Source organism: Condylura cristata, unplaced genomic scaffold (genome assembly GCF_000260355.1).
Source record: "Condylura cristata isolate star-nosed mole 26May11 unplaced genomic scaffold, ConCri1.0 scaffold00023, whole genome shotgun sequence".
Classification (NCBI taxonomy): domain Eukaryota; kingdom Metazoa; phylum Chordata; class Mammalia; order Eulipotyphla; family Talpidae; genus Condylura; species Condylura cristata.
Window position 1 is genome coordinate 20259024 of NW_004567124.1, and position 19899 is coordinate 20278922.

Sequence of the window (19899 nt, forward strand, 5' to 3'; positions counted from 1 at the left end):
CTGTCTCTGGTGAAGCCTCTCACCGCCCCTGAGCCTCTGGCCTGTACCCCAGTTCTGTATGTACAAATAAATAAATCTTTAAAAAAAAAAAAAGGTTAAAATCTGAGGCCCCATCCCTTTCATAGAAGGAAGGTTTGGGAAGTCTAAAAGATAAAGGGGTTTGATAAGGTTACTACAGGAAACCAGGCCATAAGACTGATCACTTTGACCATGAATGAGTAAGCAGGGTCAGAACGTATTCTATGTCAAAGATCAACACCAGACATCCCAGGACTAACTGACCTAAACCACAGTCATGCAAAACTGTGGAAATAAGATAAAAGGTTGACAGACTGGGGGACACTCAGGGAAGAAGGAGCTGTGATTAGGGAAGAGTTTCATCAGCATCCTCAGTGACGGAACAGACAGGATGGGAATGCAGGAGCTGAGACTCAACGTGAGAGGGGTTGGGTAGAGAAAACCAGATTGCTGGGTCTAGACCAAAGGAAACTGGGACAAATTAATTAGTCAGCCTGACAGTCCTTATCTGCTGATAAGACATACAATAGCAAGAAGAATTCAGCTCCAGGAAGTAAGTGACTAGTTTATACCCAGCATTAAGCCAGGGATAACAGAAAACCAAAGTCAGTAAGAGACACCATGGCCACCCTTTAGAAAAGAGGGCTATTTTGATAATTAGTTCAAATTTGCCACTTACTAATTTGGGAGCCAATAGGTTTCCTTGCCAGACTTGAGATAGTTTCAGGTCTAACCCCCTTTCCTCTCCCAGTTCATAGGTTCTAAGTGTTTTGTCCTTTGTGCCTTCAAGCTCAAATAGCTATCTTGTACCAAGAAGACACAAGCTGTTTCCATATTTTTCTCCACCAGAGCTCCCCATGCTAGATGCCCTACAGCAATTTATAATAATAAAAACTCGCCCTGACAGCTCACATCAAAGTCCAATGAAGTTGGGCTTCCCACTGCTATAGCCAATGTAGACACGAGGAAAGGACAGTTCTAAAATGATAGTTAACTTGCATCTCAGCAATTCTTGCTCCCTCCTTCTCTTGCCTTTTCCATCCATTAGAATATGCTTGATAGCTCTAGGTCGTGATTATTAGCAGTTCCTTTTTATTCTGTAAGAGAGTTATTGCACCACAGACATAACATTTTTACTCTTTAATAATCAACACTAGAGAATGAGAGATGCCACAGGTAAACAATGGATCTTGTTCAATGATATTTCATACCTCTCTTTGTTTGGCTTAATGTTGATGTCACCAATGATATGGATGTCTGCAAATTTTATCCTAAATTTGCTCAGAAGGGAAGCCATCCTGAAAATATAAGAAATACAGTACATATTTAACTATCTTGGGTCAAAGAGTTTTGTGTTACAGTAAACCTAATCAGAGCATATTTCAGCTTTCAGTCAGAGGCTTGGGTTCATGTTCGACATTCATTAATATTCATATGTCATTAATGACTATTCATACTATTCATTGACAGATATGTTAAGCGTGGACTAAGCTATTCCTGGGAAGGGGAAGAGAAATTCCTGTAGGTGCAGACCTTGGAAGTAGCAAATTCAGTTCTGCATTTACATTCAGGTAATGTAATACTCAACTCTCTATGTTTCCTTATCATTTGGAAAAAGAACCAGTTTTAATACTTGTTGATCATCTTGCTATAAGTTTATAGAGTTACTGACATACTATTATTCCACATCATACCATTAGTATATTTGAGTTTTCTTGTTCACCTGGCAACTGAAAATTCTGATATAATTTCAGCATTATATGAAAGTTGCAAGGATAGTGAAAAGAAATCCCAAACTTACCAGTTGTTTATATTTTTTCACTTGATTTATCATTCTCGTTTTTTCTCTCTTTATCTCTAACTACTCTGGTGACTTTGTCTTTAAATCCACTGTGCCTCAAAGACACATACATTGCTTAAAATTGAGCAGCAAAACGATAAAAATCAAAATAACCCCGAACAATAGTGTTACTTACGCAATTTTTTCTTCTTCAATGCGGTTAATCTTCCCTCCAACATAGATTCTTAATTTACAGTCTTTCCATTTTTTTCTGAGAGTCAAAATATAGGGGATAAGGAGTGTTAACCCTGAAAAAGAGTAAATTATGACAGAAAGGATAAGTATATCTCACTGGAACGAAATTAATCATTTTCCATCTATATTCATCCCCACATTCATAGATCCTAAATAATTAAAAATCTTTGGAAAACTGGTTCTTCATTAATCAGTATCGTTTTCAGATACTTCCTTATGTAGTTTGTTAAATTTTATCAACATAGAATTCTTTTCGCCAGTGTATACTCTGGATTGCAGTTTTGTTTTTTTGTTTTTTTTACCTCCATCATCAAACAGCCACCAAACATCAATTGTTCCTTTTCCTTGCTTCTTTTTAAATTGGGTGCTGGCTTCCACCAGTTTCTGGTTGAACTCTCCAACATGCATGGACTGGATGGTATTAATGCTGCTGTCTGTAATGAAAGAGAAAGTAATGCATTTGCCATTTGAAGAAAGAAACATTAGAGAAAGAAAGAATAACATTCTCTATTCAGAAAAAATAGAGGGAGTCATGACTATGACTTTCTTTATATTTATAGGTAAATATTGTGCTTAATTCTGTGGAAAGATAAAAGTTGAATCCCACAGTAATTTTCATCACTGGCAATGGTTAAATAAAAAGTTGATATTGGCTTTGTGATAACAGTTTTCATTACACAGCAGTGGATTATTTTCAGGTCCTCAGTAAGCTTTCTCACAGGTGATTTTCAGTGAGACATGTAACAATGTTAAGCTATCTGATACAATAGTCAAAATATCTCAGTTTCCCCCCAACTTTCAGATCTAACTTAATCCTATTTTCAGATTTACTTGAAAGTAGAACATGTGGTGATTGATTTTCTAGATATAAGCAACAGAATCAAAAGTATTTTTTTGTTAGGCAATTTATTCATTCGAGGGTCATTTTTGTGTAAATCCTATGAATGTTCAGATGACAAAAGCTACCAGAAAACAGGGTGTATCTGGATTCTCTAGAACTTTTTGCTCCTACTATCAGTCTGGCTTATTCCTATTTTCTTTAAAAAGCGTTTTGTAAAACTAAGGTAAAGTTATTCGAGCAATTGAAATTTTTGTGAATGACATGAAAAAGCCAGGAAACATTAAAGACAAGATGCTTTTACTGAGTTAAGGATACAGATAAAATAGTTAAAAAGTGGGTCCTCCCTGGTGGTGCAACAGGTTCAAGCACAGTGCTGTGAGGTGATCTGCAGTCACTGCGACACAAGTTCAATTCCCAGACCCACATGGCGTGGTGGGCCTCTCTTGACCTGCCCACTGCTCCCCTGAGCAGTGTACTTCAGTCAGTCTGCCTGATCTGCTCCCCACACTGTCTCCGGTGAATTTTCTCAGCTCCTACTTTTTAACTGTTTTTTTAAAAGATTTATTTATTTATGCATACAAGAACTGGGACATAGGCTAGAGGTGCAGGGGGTGAGGGGATTCACCAAAGAAAAGAGTAGGGAGCCGAACAGGCAGATCTACTGAAATACACAGCCGAGAGAAGCAGCAGGGAATCAGGGGAGGCCTGGGTCTGCCATGCCATTTGGGTCAGCTCCCTGGCCAGGGTTTGAATTCAGCCTGCAGTGGCTGTGGGCAGCTTCATAGTGTTGTGCTTTAACCTGTTGCACCACCAGGGAGGACCCATTTAAAACTGTTTTTAATGCAATTTCCACAATACCACAACATAATGAAAGTGTCCAGGGAACTAAGCTAGTGCTTGATCAGGATTCTCATTCCTATTTGCCGGGAAGAGCTTCATTGCTGCACCTTGTATATCATTTCTCATTTTCATGTCTTTGCAAGTTGTTACTTCATCGCATGATTTCAGAGATGGTGTCAGGAAGTGTTTAGAATAGAGCTGACAGCCTCCCCAAAGCTGCCTGTCTGATCTAAAAGATTCTGAAGATGCTTTGTTCTGTTTTTCACTATTTCTATGGTAGGGGTCAATCAGTTCTGAAGCAATTACCTTATATTGTTTCCATCTTCCTAGAAGAACTGAGAGATAAATTAAATATACTTACAAAATGAATGAAACTCTGCACCTGTGAGCGCTCACAGGCATAGTAAAGCATCCAGAGTACATGTGTATGAGTACCTGGAGACAGAGTTGGTTTCCATCTAGAACTCAAAAGAATTGCTAACCAATGAAATCCCAGAGCAGTGAAGGTGCGCACTTCAAAGGTGTGTTTGAAATGTTAGGGGTTGGAAATAAAACACAACATTATGTTGCTTTTCTGAACAATTAGACATGTCCACTTTCAGAGGAGTACTTTTTTTTTTTTTGTCAAAGTACTGTGATGCAGAACAGGCTTCCAGGATAAAAGTCCTGCTTTTATTAATAAGGACATGCATGTTTCCCTCCTCCCTATTGGCTAGAGAATAGTAGTGAGCCATGACTTATGATTTTTTCCATCGCTTTCTAAATCATATTGCTGAGTAGAACAGATTCAATGGATAGTTAACTCTTCCTACAAATAAACCAAATAGAAAGGAAAGAAGATAGTAGTTAACACCCAGGGAATTTCATTCTAATATTTATGCCCTGAAAATCTTCACATACCATCAATTTTGGATCCACACACATGATTTTCTGAGAAAATATCACTTGAAGGTAAATAATAAATAGTAGACTCTCCTATACCCCATAGAATATTCTATGCACCTGAGGGTACCTTTGAATTTTAACAGGGGTAATGTTTGGATTCCTCATCACTCTGTAACTATATGAAAATATTATATCACATTTGAAATTTCATCCTTGGGTTATAATAGAAAATGGTCCCTTTTTGAAGCATCTCTTTAAAGAGTTAGCCCTTGTCAACCAAGATCAGAAGCCTGCTATGTCTTAAAATGGATCTTGTTTGAGTTGCAGACCATTCTAGAGGAATGGTTTCTCCTGGACGTCACACCCCTGAATGTCTTCTCAAACTCCAGGATTATTTGTACATCAATGAAATAAATATTCACGTTTTAATTTTCTACCAGTAGAGGTCGCTGTGGACCTCAAGGAACTAAAATTTGCAGCGTTTCTAGAAAGCAATTTTCAAAAAAAAAAAAAAGATGTCTGAATCACCTGTTTATAAAACTTATAACAAGCTCTCTTTCTATGATCACCCAATCCCAGAAAGTACACCTGGCATTAAAAGATAAGTGTACGATTCAGCAGAAATCTACATGCAAATATTATCAAGAAGTCCCAAGTCAAAAATCCTGGTTTGTGAGAAAAATGCTTTTTTGAAAGGAGAGTCCTAGCTGGATCCTTCCCTTACTGAATTAGTAAACCTTCAATTTGCTGAAATGTCTGCCAGGTGTGTGTGTTTGGTTATGATTGGGAAGAGGGATATTCACAAACCAAGTCGGTTACTGGTTTTTAAGATTTCTATCTCTTTTCCATATTAAGACTTTACTTTTTTTTTTCCCTTGGCATTCAATCTGCCCTGAAAGCAAATATTTCTATTTTAAAATAAAATGTGTGTAGTAAGATGGTACAAAGGGCTTACCCTATTGATAAAGATAACTTCTTTGTTCCTTTTATCCATACCACCTCCTCAACAGAAATGCCCTTCCATCCTTACCAATGCCCCACATTTCACATTTTATATCTTCCACTTTACATTTTATATCTGCGCTGCTCGCATCTTAGAAGCTGAATTCTGGACCCAGAATTGATTCATGTTGTCATCTTTTTTGTAAATTTTAAAGGTACTTACCTTTTTTCGGAGTTGGCTTAGTAATGTTCAACTTGCCAGCTTTCTTAAACAAGCCTCGGAGGCCTCCACCACCCTCTTCACCTTCGTTATCCTTGATAGTGGCTTCCAAAGCCAGCCTCTCCTGTTCTAATTTCTCTAATTCGTCTGATGAAACAAAACCACATGCTCATTTAGTGGGTGCATATGCAATAAAATGATTGTACAGAATATGATTTTTAAAAATGTGATGTTATCAGGAAGCTGTAGTCAAAAAATATCAACTAGCTCAGAAAAACAGTCCTTTCTGTTAAGTTATATGAAGTCGCTGTACATATATGATTTACACTAAAAGCCACTGATTTACTGGCCTAAGTGACAGGTTCAGTTACTTTACAACTGGAAGTGACAAAAATTACAGAATTATACTGGGTATGTATATGTAGACACACACACATACATATACATACTACAGAAGGATGCTGGGCATCTTGAGTAAAACACAACTAGAGAACAAAAATTAAGGAAAGATAACCAAATCCTATAATAAACTCCATTGGCTCAATTTTACTAATGATTGTCAAAAAATATCCACCAACAATTACTTCTGATAAGCAAAATACTTTTTGGAGGGAAGGGCCTGCATTTTTGTGTGGCTGCTGGAGTTGAACTAGCTCAAAGGGGTCTGTCTCCCAGCACTTGGGTTTGCAACAAGTTCAACGCTGCAAGATTTCTTGGGTAAGAAGGGTTTGTCCAACTATACAAGTTTTGATGTTGAATCTGGCTGCCTTTTATCTCTTTGGATTCTGACTGTGATGAAAAATTCCTGGCTGCTTTGTACTTTGTTGCATCCTTCTGACCTCAGCATGCATCAGATCGGGGTAAATAAGTTTGAAGAGCAGTCACAGGCCAGTGCTGAAGTATGACAGGCATTCTTGCTTACAGCAGACAAGGGAGATCTCCTGTCGGATCCACTCATCTTATTACCCCCTGAGAACAGAACCTTAAAAATGAGCCAGTCTGTAGGTGGAGAGTAGAAACCCTAGATTCAGTGTTACAAAACACTGGTCAGGCTTGTGTAAATGTCAATCCTCACAGCCTGTTGCCTTATCTGTCTGGGAGATGAAGCTACACAAACTCTAGATTTATCAATTATGTACTAACTAAATCTGTCAGGACAGTTACATCCCTAGACGGTACTGTTATTTGGTGCTACAGAATTATCTGGCCTCTTTCCAGGTCTTAGCAATTAATCTTTTGCCAGTGGCAAGAGATTTAAGGTCAAATCACCCATGTGATTTCCCCAAAGCTTCAAAGGCTCTCAAGATCAGCGGCTCTAAAAAATATGAGAAATTAGACTGAGCTCAGATAGGGGTTGTTTACCCCTGACTTTTGAAAGGTGAACACAAGTTGAATTGCCCTGGGGGTCATGACCGGATATAGCTTTGCTGCTGGCTTTATGTGACATTAGGTGAGACATTTACTTTTTCTGGGGCGCTGATTTCCTAGCCTTTTCCACCCTCCTAGTTTTGTAAAAAGAATAAAAAACAATTTCAACACTGCTTTGGAGCAGTGTGTCTTAAAAAAACAAAGCACTGAGTACATTCTACAGGCAGTGCATCTATACAGTCCATTTGTGCACCATGGACTTAGTCATGCAGAGCAAATTGAGTATTTTGAGAAGTCTGAGAATTATTTTAGCAGTTACTATTTATCACGCATTTTCGGGGGGAGGGGGGGCTAAGGAATGTGCTACACATTATTCCTCCCCAAACTGCTCTGAGAGAGTTGCTATTATTATCCTTATTTTGTAGATGAAGAAACAGAGGTTTTCAAGAGTTAAATAAACTTGTCTGATGTCACCTGGCAAGTCATGGGGTTCAAATGCAAAGAGGTGTGCTTGACCCTAGATCCTGTATGTGTTCTGCTATGATAACTTCTTGTTTGGGCTTATATGACATTATTTCAGAGTTGTTTTATTAACCCCAACTTCTCTGATGATCTACACACTTTCAAGCATAAAGTCAAACAAATTCCCCAAAACTATGGCCCCTCAAATAGGTTGTAAAGGAAAGACCCCAAAGACACAAGTACATACGGCAGGCTGCAGGCTGCTCACCAGATTGGGCACTACCCCTGAGCTATTATCCTCAGGATATTGCTGCCTTAGGTAACCTGACATCTGGAAGGTGCAGATTTGTGAGTTGCTTTGGGGCAGTTGCAAAGTCCCTGGTAGGAGGGGGGCAGTATTCCTTGTCTTTCTTCTTTTGGTAAGTTCCAGCATGGTCTGTGGTTAGCCCCTAGTTGCTTTGATATTTAGCCTTTACCTCAAACAAAGGAGGAAAATAATAAATCCTCCTTTGCAACAGAATCAGTCAGCTGAGTGAACTGAAGTTACTCCAAAAATGCACTTGGAGGTATGTATACACAGCCCATCCTGGAAAGAGAAAAATTGCAAACTTCCAGGTCTAAGACACAAAAGCAGACTTTGCTGCAGGAAGTCAGACTCCACAGTTCCCTCAGAATATAGAGAAATAGAGGTTGACAGAGTCTGTTCTAAAATGCTAAAATCTGCTTGCTTGGTCATCCACATGCGAGTATGATCACTTGCACAGTGATTTTGCAAATTCTCATTAGAGTGACTTCTTAATTATTCACTTAGTAGGTGATCTAAGGCTTCCTTCTGTGGACTCCCGCCTTTTCTCATTTCAGCATTAAATAGCAGTGATGTTTTGATTATCTGTTCTTCTGAATTATCTACCTAGTGTACTTCTGGTCTCTGTTTGCATAGGAAGTCAAGAGTAGACTTTGTCAGAACATTTCTTTGGATAAGAATCCTGGCAAGCTGGCTTGCAAAAGTGTACCGTAGCCATGAGGGGGTACAGTCAAAGGAGTATCAATGGATAGATAGGAGCTAATTCCACAAGAATGGGCAAGAAAAATACTGCTATCAACACCAACACACTTTTAGGACATCTCTAGTGTTCAGGATTCATAAAACTCTTCACACAGTATTTTATTTGACATCAGCATCAATTTGGGGATGCAGGAGGAGCCTGTAGACATCTCCCTATATTACTACTCAGGAAACAGTTTCAGACAAGTGATGGACCCAGAGTTGCACTGCTAGTGAGCCAAGTCTTCTGCTTTCCATTCTGCTGTTCATCCTTCTTACCATCCTCCTTCAGTGCAATGTCCTCCTCCTCAACTATGTGCCTATTGAAGAAATACCCAATCTGCAATTGTTGATTATTCCAGTAACTAATATTGTGTGAGATGAAAGAGTTTTAAGATGTCTGGATACATGTCTACTTCATTCCCACTAGAATGCAAACTCCTTGAGGGTGGAATTTACATTAGTTTTTATTACTATTTACTGAGCATTTACTTTGTGCCAAGTACAATGCCAAATGCTTTGTGGCCATCACACCCTTATATCCAAAACAATTCTATGTGGTAGGTACTACAATTATTGTCATTTCAAAATGTGAAAAGTGAAAACAGAGAGGATGAGTAATTTGAGTGAAGCCTCACAGCTAATATGTGTCAAGCTGGGATGTCTGTCTGATTCCAAAGACTGTGCTTGAACCTCAATTCTTCCCTCTCACATACTTACTTGTGCCCATCCCCCCTTGCTGTTGCCTAGCATCATACTAAGGACTCAAGAAGAGTTTGTTGAAATGAAGAAGCAGCTCTGGGGCCCTCCCTGGTGGTGCAATGGGTTAAAGCTCAGCACTATGAAGCTAGCTGCAGCCCCTTCAGCATGAGTTTGATCCTGATAGCTGATATCTATTTTAAATAAATAAATATCAGTAGGGTACAGCAGGGAGGTGACTCACATGACATGGCAGACCTCTCCTGTCTCGCCCCCTGCTCCCCTCAGCAGTGTATTTCAGTCAACCTGCCTGTTCTGCTCTCCACTCTGTCTCTGGTGAATCCTCTTACCACCCGTGAACCTCTGGCCTATATCCCAGTTCTGTATGCATAAATAAATAAATCTTAAAAAAAAAAGTGCCTCAGTGCTGTCCAGTAGTGTACAATGCATTTGAGAGTTTATTTATATAAAGGAAGAAGAAAAGTGAACGACTTCTGGGTGGGATGGTACAGAGGATGGGTGAGAGGGGAGGCAGCGGGTAGGCATGAAGGTCAGTGCTTGAAAGAAGTGGAGTTGTGGTGTCTTGTGATGGAATGATGTAATTCCATAGTATATCATGCTTTACAAAGCCACATTGCTAGAGAGATTGAGACAGCATGAGAGGGAGAAAGAATGCGAAAGAGAGAGAGAGAGAGAGAGAGAGAATTCTTCATATATACCCCCAAACAAATAAGGGACAAAGTATGACTCCTGAGCTGTACCTTCAAACACCCAAGCTGCTTGAACCGCTGCGACTATTTTATAAAATGGTGGTGTGTTAACCAACTGGAGTGACTTTAGTTTGAAATTCAATATTGCTATTAAGGCTGCCTCAACTGGTCTTCCCCTGTCTTTCTATAGAGAGGCATCTTTTAGAAATAGGCAGGTGTGTACACTTTGCAATTCACTTTGTATCCTAAGGCAAGAGAAGGTCAGTGGTCTGACAACAGGAGGGAAAGCAGGGGACCCCAGCGAGGCTTACATCCCCTCTTGTTTCCCTGCACCCCACCCCTCTTTCTCTCTCTCTCTTTTTTTTAAAGATTTATTTGTGCATACAGAACTGGGGTACAGGCCAGAGGCTCAGGGGCACGAGAGGCTTCACCAGAGATAGAGCGGGAGCAGAAAAGGCAGATCAACAAAGTAGGCTGCTGAGGGGAGCAGTGGGCGCGTCAGGAGAGGTCTGCCACGCAGAGGTCACCTCCGGGGACATGCTGAAGTGGCTTTAGCGTCTTATTCCTGTGCTTTAACTCACTGTGCCACCAAGGAGGGCCCTCTCTCTCTCTCTTTTTAAACTAATTATTAAATTATGATTCTTTCCTCGGTCACTCAGTTCAAAGCTGCAAATGCTCAGTGAATCAGCGTGCAGCACCCCCAGCAAGTCAAGTCTAGCTCAAGGGAGGGCGGCAAACTGTCCGGCAGGGGTCGCCCTTCCAATCAAGTAATCACTACACTGCCATCTGTCTTGCTTTGGAGAAGCCAGCCCAACAGACACAGCAGGAGCCGCCATCCAACAGGGCTGTGAAGCATGCAGTCCTTACCACTGCATTCGACACCATATATTGTGGCTCTCGTTTCAACACAATTTCCTACAGTATGATTTGGACTGTTTGTTGTAGTTGGCAAACTTGCTAAACCCCTGGGAGATGAATAATATGAAATACTGTGGTGTGTTTTGTTTGCTTCAGGCAACATATTAATTTATTAAAAGAAATGATCAGCCATCAATACTGGGTGAGTTGCTGTAGTGTACAGTTAGAATGTTATGAACATCGATCTTATTTATATAAAAATTTATTCTCCTCACATAAGCCTGTGACACAGTATAGAAATAATTGTCATTAGCCAGTAAATTACCTATAAAGCTGATTTCTATTCACTGCTTTATTAACTACAGTATATGGGCACTTTGAATTGCTAATATTTCCTTTAAATTATAATCTGTGATGACACTGCGGTGCCTGTGTTGGAAAACTGTGATGATAATCATTAACATAGTGTAATGCAATATTTAAGATTTATTAGGCTCTTATTAAGCCTTATATTACAGCATAATATTATGAGATGTGAGCTTATTTCTTCCAATTCAAAACCTAATATGAGGGCTGTGTTGTAAATCACAGAAACTTCAAAACAATGTGTGGAAATGTGGCATAAAGCTAATTTCTATCATTATACTGTTGTGTTTCTTGCATGTTCTTCATGTATTTATGTAACTTTTTTGTTTACCCTAGATAATTGGTACTTATAATTATTTTATTAGCATCCAACTGATTTTCCCCTTTCTTAACTAAGAAGTAGAAATATTTCAAACATCAAAGTAGATTTGAATTGGATACATCCCTTGGGAAATTAAAAGGGGATGCAGTTCACTGCCAGGATTCTTTCAGAAATACTTCAGAATTTTCTCACTGTGTTGCTTTATAGAATTAAATTGATGGTGTATTTTGGTAGATGGAGCAGTGAGGGTTAGGAGCATTATTTTCCAGTTATATCACAGTTTTCAGCTTGAAGAGATCAAAATAACATAGAAAGTAAATGTGCAATCTAAATACAAATTGTATTTTCTGTTTTCAAATGGACAGCAGTTATCCTGATTTGCTCTGGGTTGCCCCTTCATCTCATCCTCCATATTCCCAGGTTTTCACCCCTCTGCTAATGTTCTCCTGTCTGCTAGGAATACAGCTCTTCACACACTCTCACTTTTTTCTCATCCAACATTGCCTGGTTAATTCCTACTCATCTAGGAGCTCTCAAACCAAAAGCCATCTCCTCCAGGAAGTCTTCTTGAAGTTGGGTGTTCCTTTTCTCTTTTGCATAGTACCCTATTAATATAAGACCATACTAATAATAACCCCATTTCCATCCCAAGGTTGAGTCTCTTGGAGATAAAGACAGTCTCTTATATGTCATCTACACCAAGGTAGATGGTATATGAAACCACCCTCAAATATTCTTTTGTTTCTGTGTCATGCTATTAGCAAACTCTATCACATAAAGTTCAGTTTAAGAAACAAGTTTTAGATTAGGGTTCTGTCTTAATATTTCAGTGAACCTTTAGATATGGCCTTTATTCCATATATAAGAGGGGATGAATCAAGGGTACCGAATGCTCTACAGGGAAAAGTAGAGTCAGTAACCTGAGTTATTGTTCCTGCCTCTGAGTTAGATTAGTGATTCACAGTGTGAAATAGTCAGACTTGTTTTCATGTGAACTGCAGACTACATCATAGACTCTTAAAAACAAAATACATGGTTTTCCAAGGAAAGAATTAATCTTCATTTTCTGAAACGTCTTCTAGAAACTAATTTGGCAGTTTATTTACCATTTATTCTCAGTAGTACTTACTGGCTCTGTGGTTTTGTGATAAGCAAAATTGACACCTGTCCTGAATTTGCCAATACCTGGTTACCAGGACAAAGACCCATTGTGTTAGCGGTGGGGAAAAGACTGAGGGAAGCACACATACCCTGGGCCAGCCCAGGAACTGTAGCTCTATGGTAAGAGCATTTTGTCTATAGTGCTTCTTGCTCTACCCCCAGTACCCAGGCATGGAGTAGGTGCTCAATAAATGTTTGTTGACTGAGTAATGAAAGTACATACCTTGCACCTGAAGAACCTGCGAGATGTCAAACCCTTGACTGATTCTTACAATGACCACACCAATCTCGAAATCAAATGCATCACTAGAAGTGAAAGCAAAGTGGTTAGTGAGAATAGTGATTCTTTTGTGTCCCATGCTAAGGACTAGTAGTAAATATACTCTTAGGATTTTCATGTAATTAAATATGAAAACTCACTTCCGAATATAGGCATGAACTTATGCCATTTCTGTCAGGTTTTCTTTTATGTCTTTTAAAAATGTTTTCTAGGTAAACATTAGCAACTCATATATATTGGAACCAAATAACTCAAATAATCTACAGTTTAAAATTTTGGTTACGAGCTTGTGACACACTTTTAAAATAATTGATTCTCTTCTATTGTAAACAAAACAATCGCTGAAATGATTCAAAAAGAATCAGGCTATAAAAGGCTTTGAAATTATCAGCCCAACCCCCGACCCACTGAGGAGTCAGTTCTCAGTTAAACATGTCTCCATTTCCTCTAAGGCGCTTTCAGTATTGACTTTAGACAGAATACTTTGCATCTGGTTTAATTAACTGAAAAATTTTAAGGACAAAAATGTGGGGGGATTATTCATGTTGATGTGTCTGCTCAATATTTTTGTAAACAAACCTATTCAGGTGGGAAAAAGGAACTCCCCCCACCTCCCCTAGTATAATTAAAGGGAAATTTGGAGCCAAGAACTTTTCTCTCCTTGTAAGCTACTGTTCTTTGTGAGGCAGCAGAGACCTTCCTCACTAAAGTGAATTCTCCTCCCTCTGCTGGGTGAATTCGCTGCCAGTTTGACTGTGGTTCAACTGCCTTTGGGGACCACAGTGGCTTCTTAGTGGTCCAGTACTTGTCTGAGTGGAGGAAATAGAAGCTGCCTTTATGCTAAAATCAGCCATCTTCTCTTGATGATTGTATAGCAGGGTGGCCCCCAGGAAAAGGGGCGGTTCCAGGTTCCCTGCCCCACCCAGAGGAGGCTGGAGCAGAGCAGGGAAGAGAAGAATCTGGGGAGGAGACTGAGGACGAAGGAAGCGGGATGGAGAGCTAGAAGGAGACCTAAGGGAGGCACTCGGAGCAGAGACATGTGAAGAAGCAGCTCTTGTTTCTTGGTCCTGGACTGGGTGAAACAGATGTGGGTGAGAGACCTGAGGTGAGGTTCACTAAGACAGCTCTCACCTTGATTTTGCTTTTTTCCTCCCAGACTTGTCTGGCCATTTCTGACCCTTTTCTATGAGTCCCTGCCATAAAGTGCTCTAGACTTGTGGCAGCTTTCAGGCCTTGCTCCAAAGCAAGGGCAATCTCTTAGGGTAGACTTACCCATGAGGGGATGGGTAACTTTAGGTGTTTGATTTAGAAACTATGCGCTTTGTCTTTTCTGTTTTGCATACTAATTGTATAAAGTCCCTTTCCATTAAAGGTCTTACATGTTTTGTCTTGATGTGGCGGATGGCAGAACCTATTTAGAACAGGAAGGTTTGGGGGTATGTTGCTCTCTGCCTTGTAACAATATGAGAAAAATTTGACTCATCATTGCTGGCTTTCGAGAGAAAGTAAAGGGCCTTGAGCTGTAGGCAGCCTCAGGCCAGAAAAGGCAAAGTCAGGAAGTCTCCCTTAGAACCTTCTGAAGGTCTGTGACCCAGCCATCACCTTGATTCTCTAACACAGTTAGTGTCAGGCTTCTAGCCCACTTCACTGTAAGATAATAAATTTGTGTTGTTTTCAGCTGTTAAATTTGCATAATTTGTTTTGACTGTTGATTAAAATTAATAAAGACCTTAAATAAAATTAAATGATAGTTGGGAATTTTACATCTTAAATATTTCAAAGATAACTTTTAAAGTATTTTTAACCCTATGTAATAATAATATAATATTTTGTCATAAAACAAAACAAACATGTTAGAAAGGGAAATATAATACAGTATATAATTGTGTTCCTTCAATAGTAACCCCACTACCATGATAGTAAAGTCATTTAACTTTATAAGTCAGCTAAGTTTGATACCAGTACAAATTTGAACTCTATTACCAGAAACCAATTTTTATTTTGGTATAAAAGTCAGAAGTCTTCTCTATTCAGAATTGCCGTGTTTGGTTAATTTGGTTCCTGTGAATATCTAGAATGTCTGGGATAGTAGGAAACTTACAAATGATCCCAGGTTATTTTTCACCAAATAATATATTTTTTACTAAAATGTTATCTATTTCTCCTTTTTAGTTCCATCCTTTCCTCCCCAGAGGTAAAGATGAAATTTTTAGGAGAATCTGGATAATAGAGTAGATATAGCCCATTTTCAGGAAGGTCTCTTCAGCAATTGAATATATCAAATTTATCAAAATGTTGTTTGCTAAACCTGGCACAATTCTAAATCTGATCACCTGGTTTAGTCTTAACCTTCTGAGCCTTCTGGTAGAAGTGAGAAGACAGCATATGGCATCCAGGATTTATATGTTTGGGGAAACAATTTCAGGAGAATATATTTAATACATAGATTCCCCAGTTAGGAGGACTGTTAAGTGAATTTCTGCTTGATCAGTAATGCATATTATTTCTGAAAATGAACATTATTGTTTCATGCTTCTTTCAATACAATTAATATTTGAGTGTTTTTGTTATGTTACTTAAATTTCCCAAAGCAGTCATAAATATGATGTTCACTTTAGCAGGGACCAAAGGACAAAGCTTGGTGTAAGCATTTATTTATTTTTTGAGGATTCCTCTTCTGTGTATTTTGGACTTTTAAGTGCAGCTTGATCTCTTGGGGCATATTTTCTAACCTGTAGTATAAAATCAGATCAAGACAGGAAGCCTTCCATTTTCAAAAGATACCTACTGGGCATAGTTAATATTCTCCCAATTGATATTAATCTGGTTAATATATTCAAATTTATAAGGAAGACTTGATATTCTAGAATGGTCACTGAAGACAACTGTACCTCCTAGTGTAAAATTTGTTTTTGTCAAAAAGAGGGAAAGGGTGAGACAATACTCTGAGGACATCTGTACTTTAGGGGACAGCATAGCATTTTGGTTGTGACTTTAAATTTTGAATTTGGATGGTCCTGGGACAGTATTCCAACCTTGTCACATAAAAAATTCAGCCATGGGGCTCTCCCTGGTGGTGCAACGGGTTAAAGCACCGCATTATGAAGCTCTCCCAAGCAGCACAAGTTCCATCCCTGCCCCGGAGGTGACCCACATGGCACAGTAGACCTCTCCTGACCCGCCCACTGCTCCCCTCAGCAGTGTACTTCATCAATCTGCCTGTTCTGCTCCTCACTCTGTCTCTGATGGAGCCTCTCACCTACCTCTGAGCTGTCCCCCAGTCTGTAAGCATAAATAAATAGATCTTTAAAAAAAAATTCAGCCATGTTCTGCATTTTACATAATTTCAATACTTGTGTCATCACGTATAAAATGGGAACAGCTGTACTTACTTCAAAGTCTTCTTTGAGAATTAGGCGGACAATTCAAGTTAAGGATGTGAACCTGATGTCTGCTTTCTCGAAGGACCGCCACTATTACCTCTATTGTAGACTTTCCCAATGTTTAGGTATGGTTGAAAAATATTGTTTAAAATGCACTTTCAGTGCATAAACCAATACTGCTCCACATAAGTGGCACTTGTCATATGGGATCTTCATGTCAGCCAAGCCTAACCCAAGGTTCTGAGGTATTGAACACATCATCCCAGGTTCAAAAGACAATGAACTGAGCCCATGATCCAACCCCACTGTTTGGACGCAATTCCTTCCTTACCTAACTGCCCCTTGCTTTTAATCTTATGAATACATTTTATTCTTGTAACTCTTAATATTTATCTTTTTCCTTGAAACCAAATTTCCTCCACACTGTCTTGGCTCACACTGTGATTCCCTCACATTCTATTATTGGTAACATTTTTTTCCCACTTTGGTAAAGAATTCAGGACACCGGGGGAATGTCATCCTCTCAGGCAATTTAACCTGGTACAACAGTGTCAGTTACGTATGGTCCTGGCTGGTACTTTATAAACAAGAACATGTCTTGAAAGTCGTTACTTACTGTATGATTCCCAAGTAGTTTTCAATCTCTGTCAGAGGTGCTTTCCTCCAGTTTCTCTTATATCCAATCACCAGGGTGTTTGGCTTCATTCTTCCTAAACCTGAGGCCTAAACAGAGGAGAGAACACATGGGCAATCCTTACCTTACCAGGAAAGTGCCACTGCAAAATGAAAAATAATGTCCGAAAGGGCAGCAGAGTAATGTTCTGAAGATTCTGAAGATTAGATTACATTTTAGTGCATGTCCTTCATGCCCGTACCCAAGCATAAAATAGAAAGATTAGTTCTGAATCATCTCAGCCATAAATGGATTTTAGATGACAGAAACGTAGCTTTTCTAAATTAGCAGTCATTTGCATTTCTTCTGACACACTCATTAAAATGCTTCAATAATTTAAAATCAAGTGAGGGTCGGCATAACTGTTGGCATACATATTGTAACTTAGTGGTTCAAAGCTTATTTCCACCTGTATATCTATAGTGTCATTAGCAATAAAATCCATGTTTGGAAAAATTCTTATATACGAGGATCACTACAGCCTCTATTTACTTTATTTACTGAAGAATGACTGAGCTATGTTTCCGGAACCTAATCCTCTTACATGACAGTATCATTAGTAACCATCTATCATATCAGGAGTTTCATTCCCCCATTAGCTGACAGGATATGGCTTCCAGTTAATTAAATTTAATTTGGCAATATTATTGAGCACCTATTAATTGCAAAACGCTGTTAGGCACTGTGGGAAAATCATCAGGTGTATCCTCTGGCCTTATGGACCTTAGAACAAGGTGGAGAAGACAAGGTTACACAAATAGTTAAATTCAAGGGCAGATGCAATCGGGACTCGTATGGAAGCACACAAAGGGGAAACATTGCATGCCAGCTGAGGATTCATGGCTGACTTCTTAGGAGAAGAGGCATTTGTAGATTGGTTAGATGCTGCAAGGAAAGATAAGTGAAGCGGGGGTATAAGAAGGACCATCTGGGTCAGAGGAAGAGTGATACATGATCAGAGTGCAACAGCAGCAGGCAGAAGGCAGGCACTGGTGAAGGGGTCCTGAAATAAACGTTTTCTCCACCACATTGGGGTTACTATTTTTGGAAAAGTACAGGGAGCAGAGTAGTTCCTTGGTCTACTCTGTCATTTGCCCTCGGCAGGCACAGGGCAGGGCAGAGGCTGTCTTCTAGGACTATGGCTTGGGAATATGGTCTTTCACCCCACAACTTGTTAGATGCGAAGAAGGTGTTATTCAAAGTAATGAAACTGTCATTGCCTCTCTTTAAAAGCCCTCTGTCTGCCCTTTTGTCCTCACCCCTCTGCTGCCACTTTTCTTTGAAGAAATTCATGTAAATAAGATGTGTGCATTGTCAAAAGTGTGAACAATTTCTCCAGATTAATATAAGTGCTTTCTCTATGCTTGTCTTTTCTCTCTCTGCTCTATGCTATGTCTGTCCTCCCACTCCTAGTCGGAAATTTTATTATTTTTACCAATCTTCTTTGATAATTTTACATTAAATGTGTAACCTTTCCAGTGTATTTAACCTAAGAGCTTCTGAAAAGCAACTTACTGCTGAAAGAAAAATCAGTATTTTGTATGACCTCTCCAGCAAATTAATAACAGTTGAAAAGAGGCTCGTTGGGGGTAACAGGTCTTTTAGAAATGATTTCTTCGCCTGTGCAGCTACTTTGCAAGTGTTCTTGAGATTATTAGAGATAGGAATGTATCAAATACTCTTCATTTCCAAAATGTTACAGTTTAATCAATATATATTTTTTCCTGCCTCATTAAGCATCAGAAATCACCTTGATGCAGTCCTGAATTTTGCTATCCCTGTAAGGAGAAACTCTGAAAGTTAAAGGCATCATTTGTTATCTGTACAATCAGGACTTATCAATTATATTAAGCCAGAGTGATTAGAAAGTCAGTCCTGTGGTTTCTGAGGTCTGGATTGTTTTAAGGACTTTTGGGCAGTCTAAGTGATGTAGACGAGAAGTAGGGGGAAATTCTTTGTACTCCTATAGAAGGCTAGGAAAGGAAAGAAGGGGGAGAAAAGTTAAGATACCTGTGGGCATTAGTTAGTGCTGGGTCACAAAATTATTGTAGTCATTCAACATTCTGGAAATAATTTAGGAGGATTGGGAGGTTTTATGCCCAGATCACTATGTGTTTATTTCACTGAGTCTAGCAGCTGCCCCCACCACATTTGCAAAAGAAAAATGGAAAAGAATGTCTACTTGAGATGTAAAAATAGTTTGAAGTTTTAATGGGATCCTGAATGTCGTCAACCATCAGAACCAATCTGCATTTCAATAAGGATGGGGACAGAATGTGTATGCTGGTGGCCAAAGGCAAGCTCATTTTCCATTTCCAGTATATCACTCACAGTTCATTGTAACAGAACCTTTTGCTTTTGTTTTAGCTTTGCTTATCCCCCGGAATTCAACATGAATTCCTAAGCCATCTCCACAGATTTCTGTTGCTGGGCCAACTAACTGGATCCATTGCCCTGGGAGCTTCATTAACATGGAGTGCTAATTGTCTTCACTGTCCCCTCCATGCGGGTCTTACCTGAAGGAGACTTCTGACGCCATCCCTGAAACAATCTGCCGCCACTGCAGCATAAAAAGCCTTGATTTTGTTCTTTATAAGCCAGGCCTGCTTTTTTGCCATGCCACTGTTCATCTCTTTAACACACAGCTTGCGCGGTCCCTGTACGACATGATGAAATATTGGTTAGAAGCCCCACTATTATATATCATACTGCTGTTGTTTTCTAAAGGACAAAAATAGCTTGCAATGCCCCCTGAGTAAAAAAACAGGAAAGAGGGGAAAAGACCTCATAA

The 19899-nt window shown here is 39.3% G+C and overlaps 1 protein-coding gene across 1 annotated transcript in view; it reads right to left on the reverse strand.

Moving 5' to 3' along the window:
* Positions 1-19899, reverse strand: part of SLC12A1 (solute carrier family 12 (sodium/potassium/chloride transporter), member 1) — a 77296-nt gene that overhangs the window by 5238 nt on the left and 52159 nt on the right. The window contains exons 18-24 of the mRNA XM_012728562.1: positions 19625-19765; positions 17052-17158; positions 12996-13078; positions 5785-5928; positions 2356-2487; positions 1995-2106; positions 1230-1316 (exon numbers count right to left, since the gene is read on the reverse strand). Of these exons, the coding sequence (XP_012584016.1) occupies positions 1230-1316; positions 1995-2106; positions 2356-2487; positions 5785-5928; positions 12996-13078; positions 17052-17158; positions 19625-19765 (806 nt within the window). The remainder of the gene's footprint in view (positions 1-1229; positions 1317-1994; positions 2107-2355; positions 2488-5784; positions 5929-12995; positions 13079-17051; positions 17159-19624; positions 19766-19899) is intronic.